Below are 14,193 nucleotides of genomic sequence, written 5' to 3'. Positions count from 1 at the left end.
CACCACAACGGATCGATACAGCGTCCGCATTACTGAAGAAGCCACTCTTCCCTCACTCGTGAATAAGAGTCCGAGGTATTTGAACTCCTCCACTTGGGGCAGGATCTTCTCCCCAACCCGGGGATGGCACTCTACCCTTTTCCTGGCGAGAACCATGAACTCGGACTTGGAGGTGCTAAATCTCATCCATCGCCAGTCGTATTTTTTAGTTCATTTTTAAATATACGTCATTCACTGTTATTGTTCATTTTAACAATGTAGGCCAATGTTAAAGGACAAGATATTGTTTGTGAAATCATTGCAATAAAGTAATTTAAAAAAAAGGAAAATATTATAATAATATGTAATGTTTGGAAACGTTTCACTTTACCTGACTTTATGACGCTGGATGTTTTTTCGTTTTGCCTTCCGGCTCAGCTCCTTCCGAGCTACGTTCCCATCCTCACCTATGGTCATGAGTTTGGGTTATGACCGAAAGGACAAGATCGTGGGTACAAGCGACCGAAATTAGCTCCCTTAGAGATAAGGTGAGAAGCTCTGTCATCCGGGAGGAGCTCAAAGTAAAGCCGCTGCTCCTCCACATCGAGATGAGCCAGATGAGGTGGTTCGGGCATCTAGGGAGGTGTTTCGGGCACGTCCGACCGGTAGGAGACCACGGGGAAGACCCAGGACACGTTGGGAAGACTATGTCTCCCAGCTGGCCTGGGAACACCTCGGGACCCCCCGGTAAGAGCTGGACAAAGTGGCTGGGGACAGGGAAGTCTGGGCTTCCGTGCTTAGGCTGCTGCCCCCGCGACCCGACCTCGGATAAGCGGAAGAAGATGGATGGATGTTTTTTCACCCTTTAGGTATCTTTAAAACAATACAATTTTATAATTGAAATGCAAAGTAGAGGTTGTAATATGTTTTCCCCCTATCAATTCGTGTCCTAAACAAATGCAGATTGAGCAAGAAAGACCAGTTTCTTGCATACTTTAAAGGAAGACAAGTCTGAAACTTTAGTGTAGTCCCATTGGAATTTAAATGCCATGCAAATGAAGTGATCGAAACCGGTCATTCGCAAGACCATTAGGTAATTACACGCCCTGGCGTGAAATACCTCAGTCAGTCTGTCACAGTTTAGTACTGTATAGTCTAGTAAAAATGAGTGTATTTTTTGAAAAAAAAAAATACTCTACAGTTTAGTAAAAATTAGACTGTATTTTTTGAAGAAAAATAAGTGATCTCAGCCGGTCATTCGAAAGACGATTTGGTCTTTGCTTGTCAGTTTAGTACTATACAGTTTAGAAAAAATAAGAGTGTATTTTTGAAAAAAATAAAATGTTTAAATGAGAATTGTTGTATTATTTACTACCTGGGAACGTCCTGCTGAGCACGCATAAACCGTCAATAATAATTTCAAATCATTTTCAGTTTTTTGGGGGGCGGAAACAAACACGAATTGGGGTACGCCCACTTTGCTTTCAAACGGACAGGCTGAGACAGGCTGAGACAGGCTGGCCACTGCGCATGCGCATGTTATTCAAGATGTCGGCGTCCTCTTGCAAGGTGGTGTTTTTTAATTTTCTAACAATACTTGTTCCTTTTTTAAAACGTGTGTGACAGAGAAAAATGCTTTAACGGTCATTATAATTATTTACAGTCATAGTGACATGTTATTCCAACCACTGTTCGGTGTTTTTTTTATCAATAGTTTTAGTTCCTTGTTCATTTTTTTCCCCGCTGTTTCTTTCGCTAAATTAGTGCAATTTGAATGTATATCCGCATTAAAGTATAATTCTCAGGCCTTTTTCTATGAATTGTTTTAGAATGGGGCGGCATAGCTCGTTTTTTAGAGTGGCCGTGCCAGAAACTTGAGGGTTCCAGGTTCGATTCCTGCTTCCGCTATCCTAGTCACTGCCGTTGTGTCCTTGGGCAAGACACTTTACTCACCTGCTCCCAGTGCCACCCACGTTGCTTTAAATGTAACTAAGATATTGGTTTCACTATGTAAAGAGCTTTGAGTCACTCGAGAAAAGCGCTATATAAATATAATTCACTGCAATGGAGTTATTCTTGTCATGTCAGAGACAGAGAATGCAACTAATCCTTCAGGTGGAGAGAAAATAGAGGATCCGCCAAACCATCAACAAGATGTTTTCTAGAAGAGTTATTAAGCTCCTACCTAAAGGTAAAGAGTGTGCCTCAATCTTACTTTCATGCCGTTGCAAAACTTACAAGAACACCACAAGAACATTTCACACCGGGAGCCCGCTGATGGTGGCCAAGTTACTATCCCTAGATGAACTCTTCGCCAGGAGGTCCCTGCAGGACTACCTGAAAAGGACGCACTCGGAATATGTGGATTGTTTAAAAGTGGTCAACAGCAACGCACTGACAGACAGTGTGGACGAGCTAAAGGAGAAGAGGACCAAAGTGTCGCTGATGACTCCCCTCGTCCAGGCCATCAGGGAGCTGGACAACAAACAGGAAGAGGTGTCTGAGACCGAGGCGCTTTTGAAGGGTGAGGCGGACTTTCTGCCGGAAAGGTATGGATTCCAGGCTGGCGTGTAATAATAATGATAGTGTGTGGGATCTTCCTGCAGATGACGACCATGCTCTGCGGGAACTGGCTGAGCAGGAAAGGGAAGCGTGTTTGCAAGACATGCAGGAACTGAGGCAAAAGGTAAATCCAGAACCAGTGAAGTTGACATGTTGTGTAAATGGTAAATAAAAACACAATACAATGACTTGCAAATCCTTTTCAACTAATATTCAATTGAATACACTGCAACGACTATATATTTAAAGGCCTACTGAAATGAAATGTTCTTATTTAAACGGGAATAGCAGGTACAATCTATGTGTCATACTTGATCATTTTGCGATATTGACATGTTTTTGCTGAAAGGATTTAGTAGAGAACATCGACGATAAAGTTTGCAACTTTTGGTCGCTAATAGAAAAGCCTTGCCTTTACCGGAAGTCGCAGACGATGACATCACCCGTATGAGGGCTGCTCACGTCCTCACATTGTTTTTAAAGGGAGCTTCCAACAAAAAAAGCTATTCGGACCGAGAAAACGACAATTTCCCCATTAACTTAAGCGAGGATGAATGATTCGTGTTTGAGGATATTGATAGCGAAGGGCTAGAAAAAAAGAAAAAAAAATCAAGTTAAAAAAAAATGCGATTGCGGATTCAGATGATTTTAGACACATTTACTAGGATAATTCTGGAAAATCCCTTGTTTTTCTATTGTGTTGCTAGTATTTTAGTGAGTTTAATAGTACCTGATAGTCGGAGGGGTTTGTTCACGGGTGTCTTGAGGGAAGTCGACGGCAGCTGTATGGACGGCACAAGCTCAGCTGATCTCCGGTAAGTAGCGAAATTTTGCCACAATTTTCTCACCAAAAACTGCTGGTTGACATTTGGTCGGGATCCATGTTCGCTTGACCACTCTGATCCATAGGAACGCTTCACCTCTGGGAATTTTAAACAAGGAATCACCGTGTGTTTGTGTGGCTAAAGGCTAAAGCTTCCCAACTCCATCTTTCTACTTTGACTTCTCCATTATTAATTGAAGAAAATGTAAAAGATTCAGCTACACAGATGTCCAAAATACTGTGTAATAATGCGGTTAAAGCAGACAACTTTTAGCTGTTTGCTAATATTTCCTTACAGTCCGTGACGTCCCACGTATACGTCATCATTCCGCGAGGATTTCACCAAGAAACTCCCGGGAAATTTATAATTGCAATTTAGTAAACTAAAAAGGCCGTATTGGCATGTGTTGCAATGTTAATATTTCATCATTGATATACAAACTATCAGACTGTGTGGTCGGTAGTAGTGGGTTTCAGTAGGCCTTTAATGTTCGAACTGAGAAACTTAATTTTTTTTTGCAAATGATCATTAACTTAGAATTTAAAGGCAGCAACACATTACAAACACGTTGGCACAGGGGCATTTTTACCACTGTGTTACATGGCCTTTCCCTTTAACGACACTCGGTAAACGTTTGGGAACTGAGAAGACCGATTTTTGAAGCTTTTCAGGTGGAATTCTTTCTGCTTAAAGGCCTACTGAAACCCACTACTACCGACCACGCAGTTTATATATCAATGATTAAATCTTAACATTGCAACACATGCCAATACGGCCGGTTTAGTTTACTAAATTCACATTTTAAATTTCCCGCGGAGTTTCTTGTTGAAAACGTCGCGGAATGATTACGCATATGATGACTGGTTGAATGTTGTCTGTCTATCTGAGTTGGCCCTGCGATGAGGTGGTGACTTGTACTGGGTGTACCCCGCCTTCCGCCCGAATCAAGCTGAGATAGGCTCCTGTAACCCCCGCGACCCCGAAAGGGACAAGCGGTAGAAAATGGATGGATAGATTATTATTATATCATATTATTTTTATTATATTGATCTAAAAATTTAAGCGTTAAAAGTAAAAAGAAAATATTTTTGTTATATGACCAAATTTTCTGCGATGAGGTGGCGACTTGTCCAGGGTGTACCCCGTCTTCCGCCCGATTGTAGCTGAGATAGGCACCAGCGCCCCCCGTGACACCAAAGGGAATAAGCGGTAGAAAATGGATGGATGACAAAAAAATTTAACACTTTTATGAGTGGCGGGACTTTTGCATCCCTGACACCTTTTGTCTGATTTTTTTTTTCAACAGCTATTTAAAAAAAAAAATAAACTAATCAAAAGCAATGTATGATTTGCTTATTTTAGGCTCCAATTACTTCACATTAAATATAAAATTTTAAACCTTTTTGGGGGGAAATATTTTGTGTTTTTGCAATATTTCCTTCAGGGGGAAAAAAAGGGCAAAAGACATTAGAAAATAAATAACTTTATTGGAACAGATGGATCGGAAGTTGATCTATATATATTTAAACATTGAAAGTAAAAAAAAAAAAAAAAAAATATATATATATATATATATATATATATATATATATATATATATATATATATGAGGGACAAGTGGTAGAAAATCAATGGATGGATGGATGGATGGATTTTTAACACTTTAATGAGTGAGACCCCTTTGGGTCCACGGGACCTTTAACATTCACCAAAACTGAGGGGATCCCTAAGGGTTACATTATGTATCGTGTTGGTTTTGAAAATGAAAAATATCAAAATCACCCCCACATACTTTAATTTTTCAGTGTGTAACCCTCAGTGGAAGACGTTTGGACACCTCTGGACTATAATCTTAGTGTGATCTGGATTGGGCCAGAACTAATCTAAATGTAATTTGAAGTAAAATTAAAATTTTGATGGATAAACTGATAACTAAATATATTTTAATAAACCATTTTTTTTACATTAGGTTGGTATTCAAGGTAATATGTTTGGAAGTAATGTTCATTTCATTCAGGGGTTTTAATTAATATGTTTAACAAAACTGTCAATGGGCTTCATGGTGGAAGAAGGGTTAGAGCGTCTGCCTCACAATACGAAGGTCCTGAGTAGTCAGGGTTCAATCCCAGGCTTGGGATCTTTCTGTGTGGAGTTTGCATGTTCTCCCCGTGAATGCGTGGGTTCCCTCCGTGTACTCCGGCTTCCTCCCACTTCCAAAGACATGCACCTGGGGATAGGTTGATTGGCAACACTAAATTGGCCCTAGTGTGTGAATGTGAGTATGAATGTTGTCTGTCTATCTGTGTTGGCCCTGCGATGAGGTGGCGACTTGTCAAGGGTGTACCCCGCCTTCCGCCCGATTGTAGCTGAGATAGGCGCCAGCGCCCCCCGCGACCCCAAAAAGGGAATAAGCGGTAGAAAATGGATGGATGGATCTACTGTACATGTTTACAAGACAGGTCATTGTCAAATTTAATCATCAATCCATCCATTCGGGGTCGCGGAGGGTTGCTGGAGCCTATCTCAGCTGCATTCGGGCGGAAGGCGGTGTACACCCTGGACAAGTCGCCAAATCAAGTGAATTTTTAATGCTTATTTAGCACTCTAACAAGTAAAAGGAGGCAAAGTGTTGTCAACATCTAGATTTTCTCCCGAATCCAAGAGAACAAAAAGTTCAAATGTTTTATTGTGTTGAATCCCAAATCCAGATTTTAGATCTTCTGATACCAGAGGAAGAGGCCGAACTGAGCGACCTGGTGCTGGAGGTCACTGCAGGTGTGGGCGGACAGGAGTCAATGCTGTTCACTGCTGAGGTGGGTGTGAAAGTGAGGATTTTAAATAGTTTTTTAAAAGTGTAGCTGTGTTGTGAGAGCTGGGGATTGACAGGCATTGAGTCGAAAATGAAAACGAAGAGCACACCTTTCCTAAATATTGTTTTTCCTTCATTTGAAGATTCTTAACATGTACGAGGGCTTCGCTTACCACAACGGCTGGTCTTTTGACGTCCTGGAGCACATGACCAGTGACATCGGTGAGTAAATGGAGACAAACAATGCTTCGTGTGAGAGTGGAGGAAAGAAATGAGTTGACCTTGTTGTTCACCCGTGCTTAGGAGGACTACGCCATGCCTCGGTGAGCATCAGTGGCCCTCAGAGCTACAAGAGGATGAAGTTCGAAGGTGGGGTTCACCGCGTCCAGCGGGTCCCGAGGACGGAAAGACAGGGCCGGGTGCACACCAGCACCATAACTGTGGCCGTGCTGCCCCAACCCACTGAGGTACCGTTTTGCTTTTTATGACTATGTAGAAAATAGACTACAACCGGGGTGTCCAAAATTTTTCCAGCGAGAGCCGAATTCAGAAAAATAGAAGGGGGCCGCGTTGATACATTTTTTACAATAAAGGTGCTAAAAACATCTACGTTAGCTTTATGTTATAGGTGACCACAGGAAATTACTGCGATACAACTTAGGCTGTCAAAAATAACGAGTAAACTCATGTGATTAATCACCAAAAAAATGTTTTATTAATCATCAGGAGTGTCAAAATATAATTTCCAATTAATCGTGACTCTTATTTGTAACGATACTTAATCGGTTAAAAAAAATCAAAAATTAATTTAAAAACAAAAAATGTTTACTTTTGGTATAATTTATTTTTTTCAATGTATCCTGTCCAGCCAGTCATGCAAATCACATTGTAGATATACTGTAGATGGCCATATCTGCTGTACAGATTTACTTTAGAAAAGAGAAGTGTTTGATCCTTCTCTTGCCTTATTTGTATTTGCCTCTATTAAATGTTGGGGTGCAAACAAAACCAGTTTTCCTTTAAGTTATATAGAAATATATTATAGCTGTGTATCCATTTTTATGGAGGAATGTAGTGAATCATAGTAGTGGTGAGAATCGTTTTGAATGGAGAATCGATTCTGGATCGAATCGTTACCCCCAAGAATCGAATCGGATTGAATTGTTAAGTGATCAAAGATTCGCAGCCCTATTAATTATAGATATATGCAGATTAATCAAGGAATTTATTTTGTTCCTGTACCTTTTTAATATTTCTAACAATAAAATTGCATTTTTATCCAAATACTGGGGTCTTTTTTTCTATTTTTTTAATTGAATTTTTGTCATAAACTGTCCAGAAATACAATTTAACACATATCAAACGTTTGTGTGTAATGTTCAAAATTTCAATGAAAATGATTAGGGCCTGTTTGCTTACCCGACTTGCTAGTGTCATTTATTGAACATGCATCAACTTGCAGTCCGCGTGTATCAATTATGTGTGACTGCCATCTCCTGGTTGCATTTATCATTACACCATGTACCAAGTAAAATTGCTATAAAATTGGTAAGCACAACCAGAATTAAGACGTACATTAGGTGAATCGGGTAATATAAAGATTTTTGAGAAAAAAAATCCCGGTATTCATGCATCAACTTGGTTTTTTTGTGTGTAAATATGACAGCTTATTCATTTAAATTGTGTTGTGCTCTCTTTAGATCTCTTTCACGATAAACTCGAAGGACCTCAGGATCGAAACTACGCGGGCAAGTGGGGCAGGAGGTCAACACGTCAACACCACAGACAGCGCCGTCAGAATAGTTCATCTCCCTAGTGGTACATTACACATTACTGTTAATATTTTTCACTTTTCTTTATGCTGTTTGTACAAACCCCGTTTCCATTTGAGTTGGGAAATTGTGTTAGATGTAAATATAAACGGAACACAATGATTTGCAAACAATTTTCAACCCATATTCAGTTGAATATGCTACAAAGAGAACATATTTGCTGTTCAAACTGATAAAAAATGTTTTGGTGCAAATAATCATTAACTTTAAAATTTGATGCCAGCAACACATGACAAACAAGTTGGGAAAGGTGGCAATAAATACTGACAAAGTTGAGGAATGCTCATCAAACACTTATTTGCAACAACCCACAGGTGTGCAGGCTAATTGGCAAAGGGTGGGTGCCATGATTGGGTATAAAAACAGCTTCCCAAAAAATGCTCAGTCTTTCACAAGAAAGGATGGGGCGAGGTACACCCCTTTGTCCACAACTGCGTGAGCAAATAGTTAAACAGTTTAAGAACAACGTGTCTCAAAGTGCAATTGCAAGAAATTCAGGGATTTCCACATCTACGGTCCATGATATCATCAAAAGGTTCAGAGAATCTGGAGAAATCACTCCACATAAGCGGCATGGCCTGAAACCAACATTGAATGACCATGACCTTCGATCCTTCAGACGGCACTGTATCAAAAACCGACATCAATTTGTAAAGGATATCACCACATGGGCTCAGGAACACTTCAGAAAACCACTGTCACTAAATACAGTTTGTCGCTACATCTATGAGTGCAAGTTAAAGCTCTACTATGCAAAGCAATAGCCATTTATCAACAACATCCAGAAACGCTGCCGGCTTCTCTGGGCCCGAGATCATCTAAGATGGACTGATGCAAAGTGGAAAAGTGTTCTGTGGTTTGACGAGTCCACATTTGAAATTTTTTTTGGAGATATTCGACATCGTGTCATCCGGACAAAAGGGGAAACGAACCATCCAGACTGTTATCGACGCAAAGTTCAAAAGCCAGCATCTGTGATGGTACGGGGGTGCATTAGTGCCCAAGGCATGGGTAACTTACACATCTGTGAAGGCACCAATAATGCTGAAAGGTAAATACAGGTTTTGGAAAAACATATGCTGCCATCTAAGCACCGTCTTTTTCATGGACGCCCCTGCTTGTTTCAGCAAGACAATGCCAAGCCACATTCAGCACATGTTACAAAGTGTCGTTAAAAAAAAGAGTGCGGGTACCTTCCTGGCCTGCCTGCAGTCCAGACCTGTCTCCCATCGAAAATGTGTGGCGCGTTATGAAGCATAAAATACAACAGCGGAGACGCCGGACTGTTGAACGACTGAAGCTCTACATAAAATAAGAATGAGAAATAAATACGCTTTCAATGCTTCAACAATTAGTTTCCTCAGTTCCCAAACGTTTATTGAGTGTTGTTAAAATAAAAGGTGATGTAACACAGTGGTGAACATGCCCTTTCCCAACTACTTTGGCACGTGTTGCAGCCATGAAATTCTAAGATAATTATCCATTTTTTCCATCCATTTTCTACCGCTTATTCTCTTTTGGGGTCGCGGGGGGTGCTGGCGCCTATCTCAGCTTCAATCGGGCGGACGGCGGCGTACACCCTGGACAAGTCGCCACCTCATTGCAGGGCCAACACAAAGAGACAGACAACATTCACACTCACATTCACACACTAGGGCCAATTTAGTGTTGCCAATCAACCTATCCCCAGGTGCATGTCTTTGGAGGTGGGACGAAGCCGGAGTACCCGGAGGGAACTCACGCATTCACGGGAAGAACATGCAAACTCCACACAGAAAGATCCAGAGCCTGGAATTGAACCCAGGACTGCAGGACCTTCGTATTGTGAGGCAGACGCAGTAACCCCTCTTCCACCATGAAACCCAAGTTAATTATTATTTGCAAAAAAAATAAATAAAGTTCATGAGTTTGAACATCAAATATCTTGTCTTTGTAGTGCATTCTATTGAATATGGTTTGAAAAGGGTTTGCAAATCATTGTATTCCGTTTATATTTACATCTAACACAATTTCCCAACTCATATGGAAACGGGGTTTGTAATCAAACAGGTTGATATTCAACAGGTTCCTTTTTTATGAGTCTGCTCCTGAAATTCAGGGCTGCTTTTACTGTGTAATGACCTAGTTTCCATGTGTTCGAAGGTGTGGTGGCTGAGTGCCAGGAGGGGCGGTCCCAGCTGAAGAACAAGGAGATGGCCATGAAGGCCCTGAGAGCCAAACTCTTCAACATAAAGCTGGAGGAGGCGACCAGCAAACGCTACAATCAGCGTAAAGTGCAGGTAGGACGCATAGGTAGTCCAGATGTTTGCAGTAAGAGCCTGAGTATAGTTAAAAATATTAATGTTAATGACAACATATTGTCACTGCTTCTGTAGATTGGCACCAGGGGCAGATCAGAGAAGATCCGCACCTACAACTTCCCTCAAGATCGTATAACGGACCATCGCATTGGCATGACGCTGCACGACGTCAAGAGTTTCCTGCTGGGAAAGGATCTGCTGGACAAGATGAACTCCTCTCTGCAGGAGTTCTCCAACCAGGAGGTGTTAATGGAACTGCTGGGAGAAAACAAAATGGACGGATCATGATACTTATACTAATACTTATACCTAATAATGACATGCTTCTACATCACAGATAGAAGTCCCATATTATGATATCATTCACCAATTTTAATACCACATAACTGTAACTACATTGCAATCATCAAATCATTAAGAAATATATACTTGAAATATTTCCCCTGAGTGTTACACTTTTCTGAAAACATTTTTTTGACATTCATTTACTTTTCAACGACAGTCTAATTTGCCCAGGTCTGATGTATAGGTTAGGCAAATATAAGCTTTGGCTTCAGCCTATTTCCTTTTTCGGTCATTATTTTTCTTTTTGTGTGTGCATTTGTATCATTGTTAATACCGTTAAATTTATCACACAAAATGGTTGATTTTTTTGTTTTCATTAATCTTTTTTTTTTTTTATCTCCTTCATTGATGTGCATCTTTGATCGATAGACAATTATACTTCAATTATACAATTTTACATTTACACACCAATGCCTTAGAAGGAGCAGGATGAAGAAAAATCTTATATTTTCCTGCCCTCTTCAACATAATACGTAGTCTTACTTCATGGATATTATACAAACCAACAAATACATCCAAATGTAATGAAAACAAACAAAAAACACACAAGTGCAAAACTTCATGAAGTACAAAACCAGACAAAAAAATAAGTAAAATAATAAATAAAAAGCTAAATGTAAACACTTATGGCTGTCCATATGATCTCATTTTTCTGTCTTTATATATTTCAATAGGAATATATTTTTACAGTCTTTTATCTCATTGTAAAGATAATTCCATACTTGAACCCCCACCACTGATGCACACATTTGTTTTAAAGTTGTCTTTGAATACTGATGTTTGAAATGACCATTTCTTCTATGCTCTGTATTATCAAAAGTGATGACAAACATTTTTTGTAAATTTGCTGGTAATGTTTTACTTTTAGCCTTCAACATGACACACAATGTCTGTAGCTTTACTAGTTCCTGTAATTTCAACAAACCAGAATTAAATAATATGTTAGTGTGGTCTAAGTAATCTACTTTATGAATAATCCATATAGCTATTTTCTGTAGTTAATACAATGCCTTCATGTTATTCTTATGTGTTCCCCCACACTTCCACACACAATATAAGCATTGCCCTATAATCTAACACATATTTTACCTTTTTAATATAAAAATATACTCTTAGACATCTTTTTCCGTACATGTGCAATATGAGATTTCCATGTCAATCATCCAGTATCACCCCTAAAAATCTTAAGTTCAGAAACCCTTTCAATATCAATTCCATCTATTGCCAGTTTGATCGTTTCCTCCCTTTTCCTCTTACAAAAAAAATCATAAACTTGTTTTTTTTTTTTTTACATTTAATGATAAATTATTGACATTAAACCATCTCTTAACATTTTTTCCTGTTCAATAATGATTGATAATGCTTTTAAGTCATGTCCCAAACTATAAAAGTTGGTATCGTCCACAAAAAAAAACAACTTTCAATATCTTTGATACCTCACATATATCATTGATATATAAACTAAACAATTTAGGTCCCAAAACCAACCCTTATAGGACCGAAATTAACTCATTTCATTAATTCAATATCAAATTTGCAATATGAATCACCCTATAACAGGGGTCACCAACCTGTTTGAAACCAAGACCTACTTCTTGGGTACTGATTAATGCAAAGGGCTACCAGTTTGATACACACTTAAATTGCCAGAAATAGCCAATTTGCGCAATTTACCTTTAATAAATAAATCTATATGTATATAAAAAATGGGTATTTCTGTCTGTCATTCCGTCGTACATTTATTTTCCTTTTACGGAAGGTTTTTTGTAAAGAATAAATGATGAAAAAAACACTTAATTGAACGATTTAAAAGAGGAGAAAACACGAAAAAAATGAAAAACACATTTTGAAACATAGTTTATCTTCAATTTCGACTCTTTGAAATTCAAAATTCAACCGAAAAAAATGAAGAGAAAAACTAGCTAATTCGAATCTTTTTGAAAAAATTAAAAAAAAGAATTAATGGAACATAATTAGTCATTTTTCCTGATTAAGATTCATTTTAGAATTTTGATGACATGTTTTAAATAGGTTAAAATCCAATCTGCACTTTGTTAAAATATATAACAAATTGGACCAAGCTATATGTCTAACAAAGACAAATCTTTATTTCTTCTAGATTTTCCAGAACAAAAATTTTAAAAGAAATTCAAAAGACTTTGAAATAAGATTTAAATTTGATTCTACAGATTTTCTAGATTTGCCAGAATATTTTTTTTTAATTTTAATCACAATAAGTTTGAAGAAATATTTTACAAATATTCTTCGTCGAAAAAACAGAAGCTATAATGATGGACTAAATTAAAATGTATTTATTATTCTTTACAATAAAAAAAATACTTGAACATTGATTCAAATTGTCAGGAAAGAAGAGGAAGGAATTTAAAAGGTAAAAAGGTATATGTGTTTAAAAATCCTAAAATCATTTTTAAAGTTGTATTTTTTCTCTATAATTGTCTTTCTGAAAGTTATAAGAAGCAAAGTAAAAAAAAAAAATGAATTCATTTAAACAAGTGAAGACCAAGTCTTTGAAATATTTTCTTGGATTTTCAAATTCTGTTTGAGTTTTGTCTCTCTTAGAATTAAAAATGTCGAGCAAAGCGAGACCACCTTGCTAGTAAATAAATAACATTTAAAAAATAGATGCAGCTCACTGGTAAGTGCAGCTATTTTTAGAACAGTCCTTACGGGCTACCTGGTGCCAGCCGGCACCGCGTTGGTGACCCCTGCCCTATAATCAGTAGTACAAGTAGTAGTACTACTGTCAATTTCAACTACATTACCCAGAATTCCGTGGACTACTAAGGTCGATTAATCAATTGCCGAGTCATCGCTGAGTCAGTTATGTTCTCGCCCACTCTTCACTGTCCAATTTTGCCTTCCCCAGTCCTGCCTGTGCCTGCTCGGTTCCCGTTACAGCTACCCGGAGATCGCCGCTTTTTTTGCCCGGAGCATTACGTCATTTTACCGAATTTTGTCGTTAAACCCGCTCTTCTAAAACTATATTTTCCAAATATCGCATTTTAAAGTGCTGTTGTTGGGGTTTTTTGTCGGCCGAGCCGTCTATTGTAGCCAGAAAGCCTCCGCCGACAAAAAAAAAAAAAGCTTGTCAGATGTTGGACGACGCAAAGCTCGTCGAACGTTTTCCCCCGGCATCCAGTTGACCGTCTGCGGTGAAAGTGTTCACGTTTGGAAGCTGCGGTGCCATTTTTTGGAGGTTCTGGCTTCCGGGGGTAGAAGGAGCGTGGGGGTGGGCGAGAAGAAGACAACATCTTGATGCTAGTGATGGCCAACGAGCCGATCATCCTCAACGTCTATGATATGGTACGTGTTTTTTTTTTTTATCTTTATTGTGTTTTTATTGTTAAATTACCAACTTTGACGTCTTTAGCCAAGCAGCGAGGTTCACCGAGCCTCGTCGACAGTGCCATGGACAAAACCCCGTTCAGAAAAGGAGAGAGTTAATCAATATTATATCATCATTTTTACCTCACACAGATTGTCATCCACTCCTCTCAAATTCCAGCAAACTCGTTTACAAA

The 14,193-nt window shown here is 38.9% G+C and overlaps 2 protein-coding genes across 2 annotated transcripts in view; both read left to right on the top strand.

The window, feature by feature from the left end:
* Nucleotides 1-1,474: 1,474 nt before the first annotated feature.
* On the top strand, nucleotides 1,475-11,607 carry mtrf1l (mitochondrial translational release factor 1-like). Its single transcript, XM_061911260.1, has 9 exons — nucleotides 1,475-1,548; nucleotides 2,068-2,503; nucleotides 2,586-2,665; nucleotides 6,074-6,178; nucleotides 6,318-6,396; nucleotides 6,478-6,641; nucleotides 7,875-7,992; nucleotides 10,149-10,285; nucleotides 10,382-11,607. Exons 2-9 carry the CDS (start codon nucleotides 2,134-2,136, stop codon nucleotides 10,592-10,594), a joined length of 1,266 nt encoding a protein of 421 aa, XP_061767244.1. The 5' UTR covers nucleotides 1,475-1,548; nucleotides 2,068-2,133; the 3' UTR covers nucleotides 10,595-11,607.
* Nucleotides 11,608-13,485: 1,878 nt separating this feature from the next.
* The window catches only part of desi2 (desumoylating isopeptidase 2), a 34,892-nt gene continuing 34,184 nt past the window's right edge, over nucleotides 13,486-14,193 (top strand). The window contains exon 1 of the mRNA XM_061911259.1: nucleotides 13,486-13,975. Within this exon, the coding sequence (XP_061767243.1) occupies nucleotides 13,928-13,975 (48 nt within the window). The 5' untranslated portion in view covers nucleotides 13,486-13,927. The remainder of the gene's footprint in view (nucleotides 13,976-14,193) is intronic.

Source organism: Nerophis ophidion, linkage group LG09 (genome assembly GCF_033978795.1).
Source record: "Nerophis ophidion isolate RoL-2023_Sa linkage group LG09, RoL_Noph_v1.0, whole genome shotgun sequence".
Taxonomy (NCBI): Eukaryota; Metazoa; Chordata; class Actinopteri; order Syngnathiformes; family Syngnathidae; genus Nerophis; species Nerophis ophidion.
This window is presented reverse-complemented; position numbering and strand designations above follow the sequence as displayed.